The 2193-nt window shown below is 35.8% G+C and overlaps 1 protein-coding gene across 1 annotated transcript in view; it reads right to left on the minus strand.

Annotated features, from left to right (window-relative positions):
* The window catches only part of LOC122356507 (DNA nucleotidylexotransferase-like), a 14390-nt gene that overhangs the window by 5453 nt on the left and 6744 nt on the right, over positions 1-2193 (minus strand). The window contains exon 8 of the mRNA XM_043255253.1: positions 239-341. Coding sequence (XP_043111188.1) covers positions 239-341 — 103 coding nt within the window. The remainder of the gene's footprint in view (positions 1-238; positions 342-2193) is intronic.

A 2193-nucleotide genomic window follows, 5' to 3' on the forward strand; every position in this document is an offset into this window, starting at 1 on the left:
ATATATGTATATGTATATGTATATGTATATACACACATATATATAACTATACTTTGATTGTAAGTCTTTGCGTAAAAGCTTCACCATCAAGGTTTCCCAAACAAAACCGATAAGTGTATTTTCAAAGTAGGTCATGTTTTCTGAAGCGCGAGGTCGTTTGTTTTAACGCGCCGAGAAACTGATTTCAATATTTGTCCAAACAATACAAAAGCCTTTTCAGCAGAAGGGTGTTTTGTACCTGGCTTTTGAATCTCTGGATGACGGCGGCCAGAATCACGTCCTCCTGCCCGGACTCGAACGTTTTAATGATGAAGTCCACATCGTGACCGAACTCCTTGCCCCTGCGCGCACACACACACACACACACACACACACACAGACACACACACACAGACACATTATGAGACCGTAACAAAACGGGACGAATGGTTGGTTTAATGCGTTTGCCTTCTCCTATCACTCAAAGAAGGCACTGGGCCCGCGTCATTAAACTCTCCTCTCCTCTCCTCTCTCGAGTCTCACTGCTGTGTCCAGAGATTATTAAAATGAATCTCCAAAACTCAAAGGCCTCGCCTGCTCCGAACTCAGCTGGGAGGAAGGAGATAGATTAGAGATTTCTGTGTAAAAATACATAGCAGCTGGTGAATGAGGAGGGAAAAAAAAACAGTTCTGTGTTTAAAGGACAGCTAACTGCGGCTGAGTCAAATTAAAACGGTGAGATATTACGCAAAACACTATTTATGATACGCACAAACAAAGAGGGGAAATAAAGTGGTGTGCATCATTGAAAAAAACCCTGTAATATATGATTAAAAGCAAAAAAGGCTCTATAATACGTAATTGTGAAAAAAAAATAATAATGATGAATAATAAATGAATCAATACAGTGCGGCGTGCATATCATGCATCATCATTTTTTTTAATAAATGATTTTTTTTTCTAAATACATTTCTAAATTATTAAATATCTAAACTATTTTTTAAATGTCTAAATAAATTAATAGATGCTAAAAACAAGTATAAATTTTTAAGCAAAACTACATTTAAAAATGAAAATATCTAAATAACTAAAAATAAAAATAAAAAAAACAATTAGCATTATTTTAATCAATGCATTTCTGCACGCATATCATGTGCATTTTTTAATAATTTTTTTTTTCTAAATAAAACTCTGAAAATACATTTCTATATAAAAACAGAAATGCATTTCTGAGCAACTAAAATGCATTACATACCAATAAAAAACACTAAAAATGAATAAACAGATAAACAGAGCAGATACATAAAGACATTTCTATGCTTAAAAATGAAATGTACAATTTTATTTATTACCAAATACATTTATAAATCAAAAAGTGCTAATGAAAAGACATTTCTAAATAAACAACATTTGTATTTAGACAAACACGTCAATAAATGACTAAAAATAACTCTAGATACATTTGTGAAGAAGTGCATGAATAAATGCATGCATATATGCATGAACATAAATCATATACGAGTGTCTGCAATCTTTACTCTTTATAATATATTTCAGTCAAATCAATTCCTGCTGTGCGAAAACAAGACTAGACCTAATTATATTTCTAATCTTGTGGTTTCATTGTGTTCACAGCGACAAAAAATATGAATGTAAGCTTTGAGGACGGAATTCAATAAAAAAAATGTAATATTTAACATCAAATACAGCCTTGATCTTCCTTACACACACACACACACACACACACACACACAGGATAATGTATAGATGCCACATTCACATGGACGTCAAAGACCATCTGCAGCCTGTCGATGCACACTTGAGTCCGAGGCAGGCTCTGGAAGCTAAAGACACGAGAAGAGGCTTTCAGAGCCCTGAACACGCAGACGCAGGGCCGAACACACAGAGGTTCACACAAGCTGACGTCGGGCCGCCGCTAAACGCTGCTTTTCCCACAAAACGGCTGCGCTCGTGCACTTTTTGAGAATTCATGCAGCCTGCAAATTATTTTAGAAACGAGCGATTTACGGCCCGACCCAGCAGTGAGCTGAGAGAAGACCGCAGTGAACTCTGAGCTGCTTGCTTTTTATGAGAACGTACAGATTTACGGCTTGATAAACTGCCTTCCTGTAAAAATATAAAACACCTGCGGCTCCGTTCCAATCCTGAGATGCTCTAAGAAATACATGATATTATTTATTACACTGATGTACT

Source organism: Puntigrus tetrazona, chromosome 13 (genome assembly GCF_018831695.1).
Source record: "Puntigrus tetrazona isolate hp1 chromosome 13, ASM1883169v1, whole genome shotgun sequence".
Taxonomy (NCBI): Eukaryota; Metazoa; Chordata; class Actinopteri; order Cypriniformes; family Cyprinidae; genus Puntigrus; species Puntigrus tetrazona.